This window comes from Osmerus mordax, chromosome 2, assembly GCF_038355195.1.
Source record: "Osmerus mordax isolate fOsmMor3 chromosome 2, fOsmMor3.pri, whole genome shotgun sequence".
Taxonomy (NCBI): Eukaryota; Metazoa; Chordata; class Actinopteri; order Osmeriformes; family Osmeridae; genus Osmerus; species Osmerus mordax.
Genome location: NC_090051.1, coordinates 10,288,264 through 10,306,984, shown reverse-complemented (window position 1 = coordinate 10,306,984; position 18,721 = coordinate 10,288,264). Strand labels below are relative to the sequence as shown.

The 18,721-nt window shown below is 39.4% G+C and overlaps 1 protein-coding gene across 1 annotated transcript; it reads right to left on the bottom strand.

The window, feature by feature from the left end:
- Window positions 1-12,734: 12,734 nt before the first annotated feature.
- On the bottom strand, window positions 12,735-18,421 carry LOC136960843 (uncharacterized). Its single transcript, XM_067255086.1, has 11 exons — window positions 18,247-18,421; window positions 17,299-17,400; window positions 16,165-16,289; window positions 15,480-15,881; window positions 15,312-15,397; window positions 14,831-14,955; window positions 14,638-14,697; window positions 14,199-14,434; window positions 13,934-14,081; window positions 13,633-13,742; window positions 12,735-13,317 (listed from the first exon to the last, which is right to left on the bottom strand). The coding sequence occupies exons 2-11, from the start codon at window positions 17,336-17,338 to the stop codon at window positions 13,006-13,008; spliced, it is 1,644 nt and encodes a 547-aa protein (XP_067111187.1). The 5' UTR covers window positions 17,339-17,400; window positions 18,247-18,421; the 3' UTR covers window positions 12,735-13,005.
- Between the last annotated feature and the right edge of the window lie 300 nt (window positions 18,422-18,721).

Here is an 18,721-nt window from a genome sequence, read left to right as displayed (position 1 = left end):
AATGGCAGCCCCTAGAACCCTTGGATAACTTTTTGTTAAATTTGGCACACTCATTAAGGACAGTTCCTTCTATACCTACACCAAGTTTCATGTATCCCATCAGACCACTCTAGCGCCACCAATGGGTCAAAGTTGGACTTGTGTTTACACACGCAACTTTTGAACCGTATGACTGATTTACAAAAATGAGGTACCATTGGATTCCCTGGATGAAGACGAGTTCAACGCACCCTATGACGTCAATTTCCGGTTGTATAGATTTTCCGCTATTTCCGGTTGTATCAAAAACCTTTGAAAGCCTACTCCTCCTACAATTATTGTCATATCTTCTTCAAAATGACCATAGATGATCTTCAGACCAAGCCTCACAAAAGTTATCCCATGGCGTTTTGATTTTCTAAACCGTTTGTCCGGCACAACCAATCAAAATCAGCAAAAAAGTAACCAAACAGGAACTTGGGTCAAATCTCAGCAAATCTTTGAGATATCAACACTAAACTTGGTATATCGGTGGACGACACTACAACATGTTACCATGTGCAAAGGCAACTTCATATCTCAAAAGATGATTGATATAAAGCAAATCGAATTTATCGCTAACGCTAAAATAATGCTTTACACATCCGCCGGTCAAAAACTGATACTTTGATTCAATCACAAGTTCATATGAAGACTCTTGAGAATGTTTAGTACACAAATCTGAGGAAAAGTTGACTGTAACATGAAAAGTCGATTTTATGTGAATATTTGAAACATGCATGCTTGGCTAATTGCTAACGAAATTTTCAATGAAATGTCTCCCCTGCTCTTCAGCGCGCGCGTGCTCCACATTCTCACACACTCAGCCTTTCCCTTGACACACGCGCGGGCTTGGCGAGACGCATACACAACATTTCAGGCAATTGTGGGCTGACCAAGCCCCCACTCATTCCTTGGCTTGAAGTGAAGGCCCTTGTGGATCTTGATGGTAATGCATTTTAGAAAAAGTTCTCAAAATCCTGAAACATTGATAGTATAGGCCAGGAGTAACTACCACACCACAAATGACGCACCATTATCCATAGGTGGCGCTACGGCCAAGCCCCAATTTTCCATTTACAAAGTGATGCCATTCGCATCCCATTTGTCCCAAAATTCTGAAATTCATTAGATATGCCTTATTTCTCATGAGGAACAAAAAAGCCTCAATAACCTATAACGGCCGCCATATTGGATGTTTTTGTACAATAAAGATTTAGGAAACACGTTTTTTTGCTACTTCTCCTACAATTCTTGTCCAATCTTCCCCAGAATTGGCAGGTATCATCGTCAGAGCAACCCTCACTGAATTCTTTAACAGATTTTTGAATTTCAAAACCGTTTGTCCGGTACAGCCAATCAAAATCGTCAACAAAGCAACCAAACAGGAAGTTGGATCAAATCTCAGCAAATCTTTGAAATATCAACACCAAACTTGGTAAGATGACTCGGAACCGTCTTCTGAGGATGTCCAATCAATTTGGTGTCATGTGATCGTGTCATGTGATCGGCGTGGCCGCAGGAACCAAAAATGTTTTTTGGCCAATAACTGTTGATTTGTTTGCCTTTAGTTCATGAAAACTCTTGAGAATGTTTAGTACACAAATCTCAGAAAAAGTTGACTGTAAGATGAAAAGTTGAATTTTGGTGAATATTTGAAAAATGCATGCTTGGCTAATTGTTAAGGAAATTTCCAATGAAACGTCTCCCTCTGCTCCTCAGCGCGCGCGCTACACATTCTCACACACTCAGCCTTTCCCTTGACACACGCGCAAGCTTGACGAGACGCATACACAACATTTCAGGCAATTGTGGGCTGACCAAGCCCCCACTCATTGCTTGGTCTTTAGCAAAGGCCCATGTGGATCTTGATGGTATTGCATTTCCGATTTTGTATGCAATGGTAAAAGTTCTCAAAATCCTGAAACATTTATAGTATAGGCCAAGAGTAACTACCACACCACAAATGGCCCAATATCACCCATAAGTGACGCTACAGGCCACGCCCTGATACACAAAGATACAAGGCTTTCTGGAATGGGTAGGCTCAACCAAGCCCCCTCCCTTCACTCCTTGGCTTTAAATAAAAGCCCTTGTGGATCTTGATGGTATTGCATTTCATATTTGGTATCCCATTGGTAAGTCTGCGGCATGGAATTTTACAGTGACTATTTGTAAAGAATATACATTTTTCAGTGGTTTGCAATGTTTGGAGGAATCCGCCATTGCTGCTTGCAGTTATATTTAGGATTCCTCCGTAAGGAGGAAACCTATTGTTATTGTTAGTTTTATTATTATTATTATTATTATTATTATTATTATTATTATTCTAGTTCCATGGGAGTCAATGGCAGCCCCTAGAACCCTTGGATAACTTTTTGTTAAATTTGGCACACTCATTAAGGACAGTTCCTTCTATACCTACACCAAGTTTCATGTATCCCATCAGACCACTCTAGCGCCACCAATGGGTCAAAGTTGGACTTGTGTTTACACACGCAACTTTTGAACCGTATGACTGATTTACAAAAATGAGGTACCATTGGATTCCCTGGATGAAGACGAGTTCAACGCACCCTATGACGTCAATTTCCGGTTGTATAGATTTTCCGCTATTTCCGGTTGTATCAAAAACCTTTGAAAGCCTACTCCTCCTACAATTATTGTCATATCTTCTTCAAAATGACCATAGATGATCTTCAGACCAAGCCTCACAAAAGTTATCCCATGGCGTTTTGATTTTCTAAACCGTTTGTCCGGCACAACCAATCAAAATCAGCAAAAAAGTAACCAAACAGGAACTTGGGTCAAATCTCAGCAAATCTTTGAGATATCAACACTAAACTTGGTATATCGGTGGACGACACTACAACATGTTACCATGTGCAAAGGCAACTTCATATCTCAAAAGATGATTGATATAAAGCAAATCGAATTTATCGCTAACGCTAAAATAATGCTTTACACATCCGCCGGTCAAAAACTGATACTTTGATTCAATCACAAGTTCATATGAAGACTCTTGAGAATGTTTAGTACACAAATCTGAGGAAAAGTTGACTGTAACATGAAAAGTCGATTTTATGTGAATATTTGAAACATGCATGCTTGGCTAATTGCTAACGAAATTTTCAATGAAATGTCTCCCCTGCTCTTCAGCGCGCGCGTGCTCCACATTCTCACACACTCAGCCTTTCCCTTGACACACGCGCGGGCTTGGCGAGACGCATACACAACATTTCAGGCAATTGTGGGCTGACCAAGCCCCCACTCATTCCTTGGCTTGAAGTGAAGGCCCTTGTGGATCTTGATGGTAATGCATTTTAGAAAAAGTTCTCAAAATCCTGAAACATTGATAGTATAGGCCAGGAGTAACTACCACACCACAAATGACGCACCATTATCCATAGGTGGCGCTACGGCCAAGCCCCAATTTTCCATTTACAAAGTGATGCCATTCGCATCCCATTTGTCCCAAAATTCTGAAATTCATTAGATATGCCTTATTTCTCATGAGGAACAAAAAAGCCTCAATAACCTATAACGGCCGCCATATTGGATGTTTTTGTACAATAAAGATTTAGGAAACACGTTTTTTTGCTACTTCTCCTACAATTCTTGTCCAATCTTCCCCAGAATTGGCAGGTATCATCGTCAGAGCAACCCTCACTGAATTCTTTAACAGATTTTTGAATTTCAAAACCGTTTGTCCGGTACAGCCAATCAAAATCGTCAACAAAGCAACCAAACAGGAAGTTGGATCAAATCTCAGCAAATCTTTGAAATATCAACACCAAACTTGGTGTGTCACGTGAAAGACACTACGTCATGTTCCCATGTAGGAAGGCAAATTAATATCTTCAAAAATGATTGAAATGAAGGAAATCAAATTTATTTCTAACGCTAAAATAATGCTTTACACATCCGCCAGTCAAAAAACTCTGATTCAATCACAAGTTCATGAAGACTTTTGAGAATGTTTAGTACACAAATCTCAGAAAAAGTTGACTGTAAGATGAAAAGTTGAATTTAGGTGAATATTTGAAAAATGCATGCTTGGCTAATTGTTAAGGAAATTTCCAATGAAATGTCTCCCCTGCTCCTCAGCACGCGCGCTCCACATTCTCACACACTCAGCCTTTCCCTTGACACACGCACAAGCTTGGCGAGACGCATACACAACATTTCAGGCAATTGTGGGCTGACCAAGCCCCACTCATTGCTTGGTCTTTAGCAAAGGACCATGTGGATCTTGATGGTATTGCATTTCCGATTTTGTATGCAATGGTAAAAAGTTCTCAAAATCCTGAAACATTGATAGTATAGGCCAAGAGTAACTACCACACCACAAATGGCCCAATATCACCCATAAGTGACGCTACAGGCCACGCCCTGGTACACAAAGATACAAGGCTTTCTGGAATGGGTAGGCTCACCAAGCCCCCTCCCTTCACTCCTTGGCTTGAAATAAAAGCCCTTGTGGATCTTGATGGTATTGCATTTCAGATTTGGTATCCCATTGGTAAGTCTGCAGCATGGATTTTTACAGTGACAATTTGTGAAGAATATAAATTTTTCAGTGGTTTGCAATGTTTGGAGGAATCCGCCATTGCTGCTTGCAGTTATATTTATTATTATTATTCTAGTTCCATGGGAGTCAATGGCAGCCCCTAGAACCCTTGGATAACTTTTTGTGAAATTTGGCACACTCATTAAGGACAGTTCCTTCTATACCTACACCAAGTTTCATGTATCCCATCAGACCACTCTAGCGCCACCAATGGGTCAAAGTTGGACTTGTGTTTACACACGCAACTTTTGAACCGTATGACTGATTTACAAAAATTAGGTACCATTGGATTCCCTGGATCAAGACGAGTTCAACGCACCCTATGACGTAAATTTCCGGTTATATAGATTTTCCGCTATTTCCGGTTGTATCAAAAACCTTTGAAAGCCTACTCCTCCTACAATTTTTGTCATATCTTCTTCAAAATGACCAGAGATGATCTTCAGACCAAGCCTCACAAAAGTTATCCCATGGCGTTTTGATTTTCTAAACCGTTTGTCCGGCACAGCCAATCAAAATCAGCAAAAAAGTAACCAAACAGGAACTGGGTCAAATCTCAGCAAATCTTTGAGATATCAACACTAAACTTGGTATATCGGTGGACGACACTACAACATGTTACCATGTGCAAAGGCAACTTCATATCTCAAAAAATGATTGATATAAAGCAAATCGAATTTATCGCTAACGCTAAAATAATGCTTTACACATCCGCCGGTCAAAAACTGATACTTTGATTCAATCACAAGTTCATATGAAGACTCTTGAGAATGTTTAGTACACAAATCTGAGGAAAAGTTGACTGTAACATGAAAAGTCGATTTGTGGTGAATATTTGAAACATGCATGCTTTTCAAATTGCTAACGAAATTTTCAATGAAATGTCTCCCCTGCTCTTCAGCGCGCGCGTGCTCCACATTCTCACACACTCAGCCTTTCCCTTGACACACGCGCGGGCTTGGCGAGACGCATACACAACATTTCAGGAAATTGTGGACTGACCAAGCCCCCACTCATTCCTTGGCTTGAAGTGAAGGCCCTTGTGGATCTTGATAGTAATGCATTTTAGAAAAAGTTCTCAAAATCCTGAAACATTGATAGTATAGGCCAGGAGTAACTACCACACCACAAATGACGCACCATTATCCATAGGTGGCGCTACGGCCAAGCCCCAATTTTCCATTTACAAAGTGATGCCATTCGCATCCCATTTGTCCCAAAATTCTGAAATTCATTAGATATACCTTGTGTCTCATGAGGAACAAAAAAGCCTCAATAACCTATAACGGCCGCCATATTGGATTTTTTTGTACAATAAAGATTTAGGAAACACGTTTTTTTGCTACTTCTCCTACAATTTTTGTCCAATCTTCCCCAGAATTGGCAGGTATCATCGTCAGAGCAACCCTCACTGAATTCTTTAACAGATTTTTGAATTTCAAAACCGTTTGTCCGGTACAGCCAATCAAAATCGTCAACAAAGCAACCAAACAGGAAGTTGGATCAAATCTCAGCAAATCTTTGAAATATCAACACCAAACTTGGTAAGATGACTCGGAACCGTCTTCTGAGGATGTCCAATCAATTTGGTGTCATGTGATCGTGTCATGTGATCGGCGTGGCCGCAGGAACCAAAAATGTTTTTTGGCCAATAACTGTTGATTTGTTTGCCTTTAGTTCATGAAAACTCTTGAGAATGTTTAGTACACAAATCTCAGAAAAAGTTGACTGTAAGATGAAAAGTTGAATTTTGGTGAATATTTGAAAAATGCATGCTTGGCTAATTGTTAAGGAAATTTCCAATGAAACGTCTCCCTCTGCTCCTCAGCGCGCGCGCTACACATTCTCACACACTCAGCCTTTCCCTTGACACACGCGCAAGCTTGACGAGACGCATACACAACATTTCAGGCAATTGTGGGCTGACCAAGCCCCCACTCATTGCTTGGTCTTTAGCAAAGGCCCATGTGGATCTTGATGGTATTGCATTTCCGATTTTGTATGCAATGGTAAAAGTTCTCAAAATCCTGAAACATTTATAGTATAGGCCAAGAGTAACTACCACACCACAAATGGCCCAATATCACCCATAAGTGACGCTACAGGCCACGCCCTGATACACAAAGATACAAGGCTTTCTGGAATGGGTAGGCTCAACCAAGCCCCCTCCCTTCACTCCTTGGCTTTAAATAAAAGCCCTTGTGGATCTTGATGGTATTGCATTTCATATTTGGTATCCCATTGGTAAGTCTGCGGCATGGAATTTTACACTGACTATTTGTAAAGAATATACATTTTTCAGTGGTTTGCAATGTTTGGAGGAATCCGCCATTGCTGCTTGCAGTTATATTTATTATTATTATTCTAGTTCCATGGGAGTCAATGGCAGCCCCTAGAACCCTTGGATAACTTTTTGTGAAATTTGGCACACTCATTAAGGACAGTTCCTTCTATACCTACACCAAGTTTCATGTATCCCATCAGACCACTCTAGCGCCACCAATGGGTCAAAGTTGGACTTGTGTTTACACACGCAACTTTTGAACCGTATGCCTTATTTTCAAAAATTAGGTACCATTGGATTCCCTGGATCAAGACGAGTTCAACGCACCCTATGACGTCAATTTCCGGTTATATAGATTTTCCGCTATTTCCGGTTGTATCAAAAACCTTTGAAAGCCTACTCCTCCTACAATTTTTGTCATATCTTCTTCAAAATGACCAGAGATGATCTTCAGACCAAGCCTCACAAAAGTTATCCCATGGCGTTTTGATTTTCTAAACCGTTTGTCCGGCACAGCCAATCAAAATCAGCAAAAAAGTAACCAAACAGGAACTGGGTCAAATCTCAGCAAATCTTTGAGATATCAACACTAAACTTGGTATATCGGTGGACGACACTACAACATGTTACCATGTGCAAAGGCAACTTCATATCTCAAAAAATGATTGATATAAAGCAAATCGAATTTATCGCTAACGCTAAAATAATGCTTTACACATCCGCCGGTCAAAAACTGATACTTTGATTCAATCACAAGTTCATATGAAGACTCTTGAGAATGTTTAGTACACAAATCTGAGGAAAAGTTGACTGTAACATGAAAAGTCGATTTGTGGTGAATATTTGAAACATGCATGCTTTTCAAATTGCTAACGAAATTTTCAATGAAATGTCTCCCCTGCTCTTCAGCGCGCGCGTGCTCCACATTCTCACACACTCAGCCTTTCCCTTGACACACGCGCGGGCTTGGCGAGACGCATACACAACATTTCAGGAAATTGTGGACTGACCAAGCCCCCACTCATTCCTTGGCTTGAAGTGAAGGCCCTTGTGGATCTTGATAGTAATGCATTTTAGAAAAAGTTCTCAAAATCCTGAAACATTGATAGTATAGGCCAGGAGTAACTACCACACCACAAATGACGCACCATTATCCATAGGTGGCGCTACGGCCAAGCCCCAATTTTCCATTTACAAAGTGATGCCATTCGCATCCCATTTGTCCCAAAATTCTGAAATTCATTAGATATACCTTGTGTCTCATGAGGAACAAAAAAGCCTCAATAACCTATAACGGCCGCCATATTGGATTTTTTTGTACAATAAAGATTTAGGAAACACGTTTTTTTGCTACTTCTCCTACAATTTTTGTCCAATCTTCCCCAGAATTGGCAGGTATCATCGTCAGAGCAACCCTCACTGAATTCTTTAACAGATTTTTGAATTTCAAAACCGTTTGTCCGGTACAGCCAATCAAAATCGTCAACAAAGCAACCAAACAGGAAGTTGGATCAAATCTCAGCAAATCTTTGAAATATCAACACCAAACTTGGTAAGATGACTCGGAACCGTCTTCTGAGGATGTCCAATCAATTTGGTGTCATGTGATCGTGTCATGTGATCGGCGTGGCCGCAGGAACCAAAAATGTTTTTTGGCCAATAACTGTTGATTTGTTTGCCTTTAGTTCATGAAAACTCTTGAGAATGTTTAGTACACAAATCTCAGAAAAAGTTGACTGTAAGATGAAAAGTTGAATTTTGGTGAATATTTGAAAAATGCATGCTTGGCTAATTGTTAAGGAAATTTCCAATGAAACGTCTCCCTCTGCTCCTCAGCGCGCGCGCTACACATTCTCACACACTCAGCCTTTCCCTTGACACACGCGCAAGCTTGACGAGACGCATACACAACATTTCAGGCAATTGTGGGCTGACCAAGCCCCCACTCATTGCTTGGTCTTTAGCAAAGGCCCATGTGGATCTTGATGGTATTGCATTTCCGATTTTGTATGCAATGGTAAAAGTTCTCAAAATCCTGAAACATTTATAGTATAGGCCAAGAGTAACTACCACACCACAAATGGCCCAATATCACCCATAAGTGACGCTACAGGCCACGCCCTGATACACAAAGATACAAGGCTTTCTGGAATGGGTAGGCTCAACCAAGCCCCCTCCCTTCACTCCTTGGCTTTAAATAAAAGCCCTTGTGGATCTTGATGGTATTGCATTTCATATTTGGTATCCCATTGGTAAGTCTGCGGCATGGAATTTTACAGTGACTATTTGTAAAGAATATACATTTTTCAGTGGTTTGCAATGTTTGGAGGAATCCGCCATTGCTGCTTGCAGTTATATTTATTATTATTATTCTAGTTCCATGGGAGTCAATGGCAGCCCCTAGAACCCTTGGATAACTTTTTGTGAAATTTGGCACACTCATTAAGGACAGTTCCTTCTATACCTACACCAAGTTTCATGTATCCCATCAGACCACTCTAGCGCCACCAATGGGTCAAAGTTGGACTTGTGTTTACACACGCAACTTTTGAACCGTATGCCTTATTTTCAAAAATGAGGTACCATTGGATTCCCTGGATCAAGACGAGTTCAACGCACCCTATGACGTAAATTTCCGGTTATATAGATTTTCCGCTATTTCCGGTTGTATCAAAAACCTTTGAAAGCCTACTCCTCCTACAATTTTTGTCATATCTTCTTCAAAATGACCAGAGATGATCTTCAGACCAAGCCTCACAAAAGTTATCCCATGGCGTTTTGATTTTCTAAACCGTTTGTCCGGCACAGCCAATCAAAATCAGCAAAAAAGTAACCAAACAGGAACTGGGTCAAATCTCAGCAAATCTTTGAGATATCAACACTAAACTTGGTATATCGGTGGACGACACTACAACATGTTACCATGTGCAAAGGCAACTTCATATCTCAAAAAATGATTGATATAAAGCAAATCGAATTTATCGCTAACGCTAAAATAATGCTTTACACATCCGCCGGTCAAAAACTGATACTTTGATTCAATCACAAGTTCATATGAAGACTCTTGAGAATGTTTAGTACACAAATCTGAGGAAAAGTTGACTGTAACATGAAAAGTCGATTTGTGGTGAATATTTGAAACATGCATGCTTTTCAAATTGCTAACGAAATTTTCAATGAAATGTCTCCCCTGCTCTTCAGCGCGCGCGTGCTCCACATTCTCACACACTCAGCCTTTCCCTTGACACACGCGCGGGCTTGGCGAGACGCATACACAACATTTCAGGAAATTGTGGACTGACCAAGCCCCCACTCATTCCTTGGCTTGAAGTGAAGGCCCTTGTGGATCTTGATAGTAATGCATTTTAGAAAAAGTTCTCAAAATCCTGAAACATTGATAGTATAGGCCAGGAGTAACTACCACACCACAAATGACGCACCATTATCCATAGGTGGCGCTACGGCCAAGCCCCAATTTTCCATTTACAAAGTGATGCCATTCGCATCCCATTTGTCCCAAAATTCTGAAATTCATTAGATATACCTTGTGTCTCATGAGGAACAAAAAAGCCTCAATAACCTATAACGGCCGCCATATTGGATTTTTTTGTACAATAAAGATTTAGGAAACACGTTTTTTTGCTACTTCTCCTACAATTTTTGTCCAATCTTCCCCAGAATTGGCAGGTATCATCGTCAGAGCAACCCTCACTGAATTCTTCAACAGATTTTTGAATTTCAAAACCGTTTGTCCGGTACAGCCAATCAAAATCGTCAACAAAGCAACCAAACAGGAAGTTGGATCAAATCTCAGCAAATCTTTGAAATATCACCACCAAACTTGGTGTGTCACGTGAAAGACACTACATCATGTTCCCATGTGAGAAGGCAAATTAATATCTTCAAAAATGATTGAAATAAAGGAAATCTAATTTATTTCTAACGCTAAAATAATGCTTTACACATTCGCCGGTGCAAAACTGATACTCTGATACAATCACAAGTTCATGAAGACTCTTGAGAATGTTTAGTACACAAATCTCAGAAAAAGTTGACTGTAAGGTGAAAAGTTGAATTTTGGTGAATATTTGAAAAATGCATGCTTGGCTAATTGTTAAGGAAATTTCTAATTAAATGTCTCCCCTGCTCCTCAGTGCGCGCGCTCCACATTCTCACACACTCAGCCTTTCCCTTGACACACGCGCAAGCTTAGCGAGACGCATACACAACATTTCAGGCAATTGTGGGCTGACCAAGCCCCCACTCATTGCTTGGTCTTTAGCAAAGGCCCATGTGGATCTTGATGGTATTGCATTTCCGATTTTGTATGCAATGGTAAAAAGTTCTCAAAACCCTAAAACATTGATAGTATAGGCCAAGAGTAACTACCACACCACAAATGGCCCAATATCACCAATAGTTGACGCTACAGGCCACACCCTGATGCACAAAGATACAAGGCTTTCTGGAATGGGTAGGCTCACCATAGACCCTGAAGCCGACGCCAAGTGCCACCAAGCGGTGCCATTTGAGTTTCAGCCAAAGCCAGCTAATATTTTGTAAGCCAAATTGAGCCACCATCTGATATTTTTTGGCTTAGCAAGATGAAATTATTTGCGTCAAACAATAATTATATCTATCACATAGAGACATACACACACAAAAAATCAATGATAAACTAAATCAATTTTGCACACCGGATTCGCCACAGTCTTGTGCTCGTTGCTATGATACACAGGACTCACAGTGAATTGATGACCAATTAAAATTGTGCGTTTTCCGATAGTGATGATCATAGACATAGACAGTAAAAGAAGCAATGCGTTTTTCTCTCACGCTGAGCTGAAATGGCGGAAACAACTAGAAAAGGTAATTGTGTTGTTCTCACATACTTTCTTAATTTCTATGTTGCATACTCAGACGTTTGTTAGATCTTCCGTTTTTGGAAGTAAGAATGCCGTTTTGTCAGGACTAGGGTTTTGTCGATATTTTTGTACTCTTTTAAAACTTGGAAATATTGAGATCTAGTAAATCAGTATAAAATAAACATCTGTAGACATGAAGTGGCAGCTTCAGGCATTTGTAGCTATTAACATTTTGGCGGCTGCAGCAGCCATTTAGGTTTTGGCTGAGCTGGCTAGCCAGCCAATAACTTCATCAGCCAGCCATTATTCTCAAAACAAATGGCTTCGGGGTCTAGCTCACCAAGCCCCCTCCCTTCACTCCTTGCACTGCAAAAAATGCCATTCCAAAAATAAGTTTAAAAAAAATTAAAACAAGATATTTTTGGCTTGTAGTAAGTAAAAAAAATCTGCCAATGGAACAAGTCAAAATTAGCTTGATAAGATTCTTGAAATAAGACAATATTTTCAATATAAGAGACCGCTTAAAATTAGCTTGAAAAACTAATTCTTAGATATATTTTGCTAGTATTGTGAAGTTTTGTGTCTCATAACAAGCTCATGATGCTCAAAAATAGTATTTAAATTAGCTTGAAAAACTCATTCTTGGACATATTTTGCTAGTATTGTGAAGTTTTGTGTCTCATAACAAGCTTATGATGCTCAAAAATACTATTTAAATTAGCTTGAAAAACTTACTCTTGGATATATATTGCTAGTATTGTTAAGATTTGTGTCTCATAATAAGCATATGATGCTCAAAAATACTATTTTCCCCCCAAAAGCTAAGTTCTAGTGCAAGCATTTTGAGACTTCCTGACTAGTATAGAGCTTTTTGTGCCATAATAAAATTCTAATTTCAAGCATATTTACTTATTTATCGTAAGCGCTTCTACTGTAATACTGTACTAGATTTAAGACATTCACCTACTGCTTAAAATACAGAAAAAACAAAAAATAGTTTTGCATCCAACCAACAGATTTATTTAGACAGCAAAATGTCTCAACAAAATGCAGGAATTCGTTTTGCTCACAATGTTTATGGAAAAAATAGCAAATGTGTGTGATAATGATACAACTAAACATCTTACCAATGTGTTCCTCTAAACACAAAATATACCTGCAAAATCAAAATCCAAATAAAAAGCATACAAGGCAAAATGGTTGTTATTATTATAACATTTAGGTACAGGTTTTGTTTGAACCCTAACATGTACATTTGACCACTCCTTTTATTGGCCAGTAAAAGATTTCCACTCAGCCATGCTCTTCTTGTAAGATGGTGTGAGATCTCTGTCATGGATTTTGTCCAAGAGGACCTCTGTCTGTATGACTGAAAGCACAGTAGCTACACATTTTGGGTATGTAAGGTGGAGGGTATAATAGTAGGCCATAAGGTATAAAGCACCCTCAGTAACCTTGTCCTTTGGAAATGTAGTTATTGGCACATCTCCTACCGCTAGGAGGTAGTTGGATGGACCCACAATCAGGACTGGACAGGAGAGAGGGCGCTTCTTCAAGTAGACATCAGGGTCTTCTTTTTCCTTTAACAAAGCAAAGACATCGTTTTTTTAGGATCATCCCTAATTTTTTTATTTCAAAGTAGTATTTTGGAACCTCAGCCAGAGAGGTAAGAGGTTTGTTTACATAGCCTACACATTATTTTTTTGACACAAGTTTTAACCATCTCTAATGCATTTTGTGTTCACATATATCTAGCTTTTGGTGTCTTTGAACACTTAAAACATACAGTAAGAAAAAAAAAAAAAAAAAACTACATTGGGAGCCATGAGAGCACCTTCAATTATATTTTTAAGTACTGCAGTCAAAATAATCCTGCAACATTTTACACAGCTCACCTCAAGGACATGCATCAGGGCTTCGCTCGCATCTTTTAGCCTCTTTGGGGGAGCAGAGGTGGAGGGGAACAATGATGGCAGCACATGTAGGATCTCAAGAGCCTGTTCAGCTGTATAGGAATGTATATTCACAGCCATTACTGTCAATGGTCAAATCTGATGAAAGATATGTAATACATAGAATGGTCCAAAAAGAAGAAAAAAAAGACGACAAGACATAGCACAGGTACTTTTCAGAAAAAGGTCTGAAAGGTCCACACTAAACCCTAATCACCAATAACACCAGAACAATATTGCTTACCTTTGTCCATTCCCATTGGGGGTTTCAGCATCTTTTTCCATACACCAAAAAACTGCACTTTCTGGCAAAATTCATGCCATCTTCCCTTCAGTTCACCAATGAAGTTGTCATTTTCCTTGTCCAAAATGCGTTGAAGCTCCTCCATCACCTTTGGAATATTCAATATAACGAATACAGACATTTAAATGCATCACTTAGGAGGACATTTATATATCTAACATTGTGTGTGATGTTTTTTTATCATGCATAGCCAATTATGACTTACATGTCCTATGTCCTTAAAACAAGGATATGCTTCGAGAATTTTCTTGTGTCTGTCTTCCTCGTGAAAAGAATCAGAGTCAATGAAAGCTCTGCCTACAAGTTCCAAATCCAGGACATGAGACACATCCCGGTGGTTTGGATTCTTTCTTTTGTACAAAGATTGTAGGGTCTTGTAGTGCTTGGCCAAGGTTGCTGGACTGTAGGTGTCTGGACTTTCCAAACCTGCAGGCTTGTTAGCTGTAAGACACAAATATACAGTACCAGTCAAAAGTTTTGAGCATTTTACCTTGCACATGTGAACAAGAACTACTTGCCCTAATATTGATAGTCGTGAAATCAACTACTATAAGATGAATGTAGGTACACATGTTCACCCCTTAAAAGATGCAAACACCCTTATCTCACATACACACAGCCTTGAGGCAGTTGGACAAACTCACAATCAGAACTGGGCCCAGGAGAGGGCTCTTCTTCAGGTAGGCTTTGGGGTCCTCTATTTCCTGAAACACATAACAGACATTCTTCTGTTAAAATAATGCAATTAAAAGATCATTACAATCAATAATGTGAGTGTATAAGTTCATTTGAAATATAACATTTCTCACAAGGGCAGAATGCTAAGTTGAAACTCACCCGTCACTTCACTAGCCAAGTCTGGGCTGCTGCTCCCCTCAATGGACAGATCCAGAATAAGTGTTGAGTCACTTGATTGAACTTCATCTGTGTCACTTGGCAGCTCAAGACGCCTCTTTATAGAGCTGCAAAGATTAGTTGGTAATCAATCACCTAGTACATTGACAGGATTGCTCATTTAGAATAGTGTACACATGACAATAATGGATTTCAGCTTCTCAAATGTTAATATTTTCTAGCTTTTAGTGTTCAGTGTTTCCGCTATGTTGATTTTGTCGTGGCGGCCCGCCACGGTATCAGAAATAGGGCTGTACAAAAGGCCGTCTATTAGATTGTGAAAAAAGAAATTGGATGTCAGCCTGGGCTGTGAGAACTGTTCAATGTTGTCCTGACATTTTATTGACCAAAAAACTGAGTGCTTAATATGGAAAATAATTAAAACATTAGTTGTGATGGATATAACAATTTGTTATAACATTACCTCTTCGAATGTCTGCCATCTGGAGTCTTTTTTTGTGGTGATTTTACATTTCGCAGTCTTTTGTTGAGCTGTGTGTAAACAGTGACCTGTACAAAACATAACAATTTAAATTACCACAAATGTTGAACATGAAATACTTCCCTCATCAACTGGATGCAATTCACTCACCCATGTATTCTTCATGCATTTGTCTTGGAGCATGGGATAGTAAAGTACGATTCTCTTCGCCATTGCTGTCATTTCTGGCTGTGATGGGTATTGTGATTCTCCATCTTCTTTTGCCCTCAAGATGGCAATCATACTGGTAATAGTGTTACGGATGAGCCGGCATCTGAGGTCCTTTGACATTTGGCAGTTGTATTCTTCACCTGTCTTTGATAACTCGAAGTAATGTTGTCGGACATGCTCAAGCTCGGAATCACTGTATAATACATACTCTGGAAAAGATATCTTAATAATCTTTCCTGGAGTTGTGTACTCAGCAGTGAAATTCATTGGAGTGGATGTCTGTGGCATGGGTGACTCTTTACTGGAGAAACCCAATGACTTAGAGTCTTCTTGGCCAGACTCCTGTAAAATAAAAGATAAAAATACTTTATTTACTTTAATCTGTGTTGACATAAACTGCAATGCTGCATTGACGGCTCCGCACAAGTATAAGTAAGCAATCGATTCAATTTTAGGCCATTATTATATTATAATTATATTATCGGTTCCAGCAGGCCAGTTTTATTAGCATAATAAATCAATAAAGGTCGATTTGGTGACTGCCTAATGGTATTGCAACATAAAAAATAATTAGTGCAAAAGAAACAACAAAAGAATAAACTTAACAGACAGCCATGTCACTTACCGGTACCTCAACATGGCAGACCCGCCACACAGCTTTTCTCCTTAAGAAATTCTCAGGCCCTGGGAAAAGATCACGCAAGTCTTCACGGGACAAGGTGCCCATCATTTCATCACTGATGTTTGCAGCTGTAAAAACATTGGAAGACACAGCAAGATGAAACAGTGCTGTCCAATTCACTTAGATGTTTTTTTGAAAACCTCAAACAAGAATTTAAACTAATTATTCAACCTAAAATCATTGAACTGAACAAAATCTTCAGCTTACTGAATTTATTTTCCCAATTTTAGTTAACTTAACCCAATTGGTTTCAAAACTAATTAAGACATAAAATATTCAAAACCATTTGATGGAATTGTCATTCTAAAACAAAATATTCACACATAAAATTAAGAGAACTTCTAAAATACAAGTGTAAGAGATGCTAGAGCTGCTAGGCCATGGTATTTGGCATATGGTTAACTGATAACTAGTTAACTTTAAAATGTTGACAAAACCCTTAACTATTTTTATAACGTTCAGCTTTTTGATATCTATCCAACTTTTTTAAATATCACTGATTATGGTTCATGACTTGTTCAAGCCGTTTCTGAGATTTATATCCTTATTTTTTGGATTGGACGTATAGTTTTGCGTCTCGGTTAACTTATTTGAGATGTGGTGCTAGGTAAATGAATGTTATTCTCTCTGCCCAGTTCGACAGCAATCACAGCTGCACCATTACCGTGGCAACCAAACCGACACGCACCAGGAAAGCAGAAGAACACGTTTTCAAACTGCCTGTAGTCTTATTTTTGACCGCACAGACGTATAAACGATATATATGGTTTCGGCAAAGTCCTGGGTCTCGGAAAATATCCTTACTGTTTGGATTGGACGTATAGTTTTGCGTCTAGGTTAACTTGTTTGAGATGTGGTGCTAGGTAAATGAATGTTATTCTCTCTGCCCAGCTCGTTAACGATAACGGCCACAGCTGCGCCATAGCAACCACACAGACATGCAGTTCAGCTTCCACACTCTTTAGTGTGACTCAAATTTTTGAAATTTATTTCAGCTTTTGGGTATTTTCAGCAATTAAAAAATATATAATTTACCTTTCAGCATTCCCACTTTCTAGTTTCATAACGTTACATTACCCTTCAAAATCGACACTGCCACATCATCCAATTCCTCCATGCTAGCTAGCTAGCTCGGTCCGTTGACGTTAGCTTGCCTGTGGTCCAGCCGTATCCGTTTAACTGAAACGTTACACACCAAATTTACATTAAAATATTGACAACATTTGAATGATATATGATGTGAAGCACAATAAATTAACACCGGATATACCGTTTTTAACTTGCGATAAAACGCGGAGTTAAATCATTCACTTCTAGATGACCGTATGAAGGACGTAGTAAGCACGGTGGGTTTTTGCAAATTGTCTGTTGGAGCATGCGCACCGGGGATATCAGAGTTATTGGCGGGTGTAACTATAGTGATGCTGAGTTTAAAAAAAATAACAATTACAGCAGTTAGTGGGCATTCCGGCTCTTTTTTGTGAGCCGGCTCATTTGACTCAGCAACTTATATCTTATATACTCTGCCTGTAACATCACTGCTTCCAGTATGATTTGGCGTTGTTTCCTATGTTATGTATTTGTATCATTGACTCTGAAACAGCTTTTGAGTCATATTAATACAATGCATAGTCGCAGCCCTGATTTTCGCGTGGTGTGCGGAATTGATGGCTGTCCAAGTGAGTACCGAGTGTATAACTCCTTCTACTACCACGTAAAGCGGACGCACGCGCATCATCTTGTCCAAGTTGAACCGGCCGCGGAAGAAGAATCAACTGACCACGATTTGAGAGGAGCAGGTGAAAGGACCACCAACGAACTTACCAATGCCAGCCCAGTGGATGAGGCCATACCAATGCATTTTTCAATGACTGACGAGGGCCTGAACGTCGTCAATCAAAGAGTAAGTTGTGCACTAAATGTGTTGTCTAAGTTGCCAATGGGCTGCAGTCGTAATTTTAAAAGAAGATAAAACCAGAATTGGAAGTAATATGTAACTGCAATTCCACTAGTTAATCAACTCACCTGCACAAGCAGAGGGCAGAGATATTTCCAGTCCTCCTGTTTGGTAAAAAAGAAATTGTGATCCACTGTTGAAATAGCTACACCTCGAAATCAGCAGGGTAAAAAAGCCAGTCAGCTCAGGGAACTTGGTGCCATAGGGTCACAATATGATGTGTTCAAGGGTGGCTTGGTAAAATGACTCAAGGTAAATGAAATGTAATGTTGCAAATGTAAGGTTAAAAAAAGTACTAACTATGTATATACTTATTACTAAGAGATTCAAAGCAAGTAAAGTAGCCTAATCCTAGTTACAAGTTACATTTCTGAGTAAATGATAAATCAAGATATTTTCAGACTAGCAATAGTAGCAAATCGCAGTAAAGGTTGTTTTGTGCATGTTGTTTTGTGGATGTTTTTATATTGGCCTGTGGTTCCCTAATACTGTATCTGAAGTATCTTTCCTGAAATTCAGCCTTGGTGCATAATTACAGCAACT

Excerpts from the sequence above, each read along its gene's own strand:
- LOC136960843 (XM_067255086.1), bottom strand. The coding sequence starts at position 17,338 with ATGGAGGAATTGGATGATGTGGCAGTGTCGATTTTGAAGG. Across the intron at positions 16,290-17,298 it reads GGCAGTGTCGATTTTGAAGG|CTGCAAACATCAGTGATGAA; the intron begins GTAATGTAACGT and ends ATGTTTTTACAG. Across the intron at positions 13,318-13,632 it reads CCCTGATGCATGTCCTTGAG|GAAAAAGAAGACCCTGATGT; the intron begins GTGAGCTGTGTA and ends GCTTTGTTAAAG.